At 71.5% G+C, this 1,028-nt stretch overlaps 1 protein-coding gene across 1 annotated transcript in view; it reads left to right on the top strand.

Annotated features, from left to right (window-relative positions):
• Positions 1-6: 6 nt before the first annotated feature.
• FOXF1 (forkhead box F1) overlaps positions 7-1,028 on the top strand; it is a 3,062-nt gene continuing 2,040 nt past the window's right edge. Inside the window, exon 1 of the mRNA XM_019535966.1 lies at positions 7-817. Within this exon, the coding sequence (XP_019391511.1) occupies positions 28-817 (790 nt within the window). The 5' untranslated portion in view covers positions 7-27. The remainder of the gene's footprint in view (positions 818-1,028) is intronic.

The following is a 1,028-nucleotide window of genomic DNA, read 5'->3' as shown; positions in this document are numbered from 1 at the left end:
CCCTACTCCTACATCGCGCTCATCGTCATGGCCATCCAGAGCTCGCCCTCCAAGCGCCTGACGCTGAGCGAGATCTACCAGTTCCTGCAGACCCGCTTCCCCTTCTTCCGCGGCTCCTACCAGGGCTGGAAGAACTCGGTGCGCCACAACCTCTCGCTCAACGAGTGCTTCATCAAGCTGCCCAAGGGGCTGGGCCGCCCGGGCAAGGGCCACTACTGGACCATCGACCCGGCCAGCGAGTTCATGTTCGAGGAGGGCTCGTTCCGCCGCCGCCCGCGGGGCTTCAGGAGGAAATGCCAGGCGCTGAAGCCCATGTACAGCATGATGAACGGCCTGGGCTTCAACCACCTCCCCGACGGCTACGGCTTCCAGGGCTCGGCCGGCGCCATCTCCTGCCCGCCCAACAGCCTGGCGCTGGAGGGCGGCCTGGGCATGATGAACGGGCACCTGCCGGCCAACGTGGACAGCATGGGGCTGGCGGGACACTCCGTGCCCCACCTGCCCGCCAACGCCGCGCACTCCTACATGGGCAGCTCGGCCGGCGCCGACTACCCGCACCCCGACGGCTCGGTGCCCGCCTCGCCGCTGCTGGCGGGCGGCGGCGTGATGGAGCCGCACTCGGTCTACCCCAGCTCGGCCCCCGCCTGGGCGCCCCCCGCCTCGGCCGCCCTCAACAGCGGCGCCTCCTACATCAAGCAGCAGCCGCTGTCGCCCTGCAACCCCGCGGCCAACGCGCTCCCCTCCGGCCTGTCCACGCACTCCCTGGACCAGAGCTACCTGCACCAGAACAGCCACAGCGCCGCCGCCGAGCTGCAAGGTGAGCCCGCCCGGGCACGCGCGTGTGCCCGCCCAGGCACGGGTGCGCGGAGCGGGCCGCCCACGTGCGCACCCCACCCCAGCGGCCGGGTCTGCCCCGGGCACTGGTCGGGGCACGCGCGTGCAAGCTGTCGGGTCTGTTGCACGTGTGGGGAGCCGAGGCACGCGCGTGCAGGCGCTCGGGTACGTAGCTGATCCAGGCACGGGTGTGC

Source organism: Crocodylus porosus, unplaced genomic scaffold, assembly GCF_001723895.1.
Source record: "Crocodylus porosus isolate Cpor-Errol unplaced genomic scaffold, CroPor_comp1, whole genome shotgun sequence".
NCBI classification, from domain to species: domain Eukaryota; kingdom Metazoa; phylum Chordata; order Crocodylia; family Crocodylidae; genus Crocodylus; species Crocodylus porosus.
This window is presented reverse-complemented; position numbering and strand designations above follow the sequence as displayed.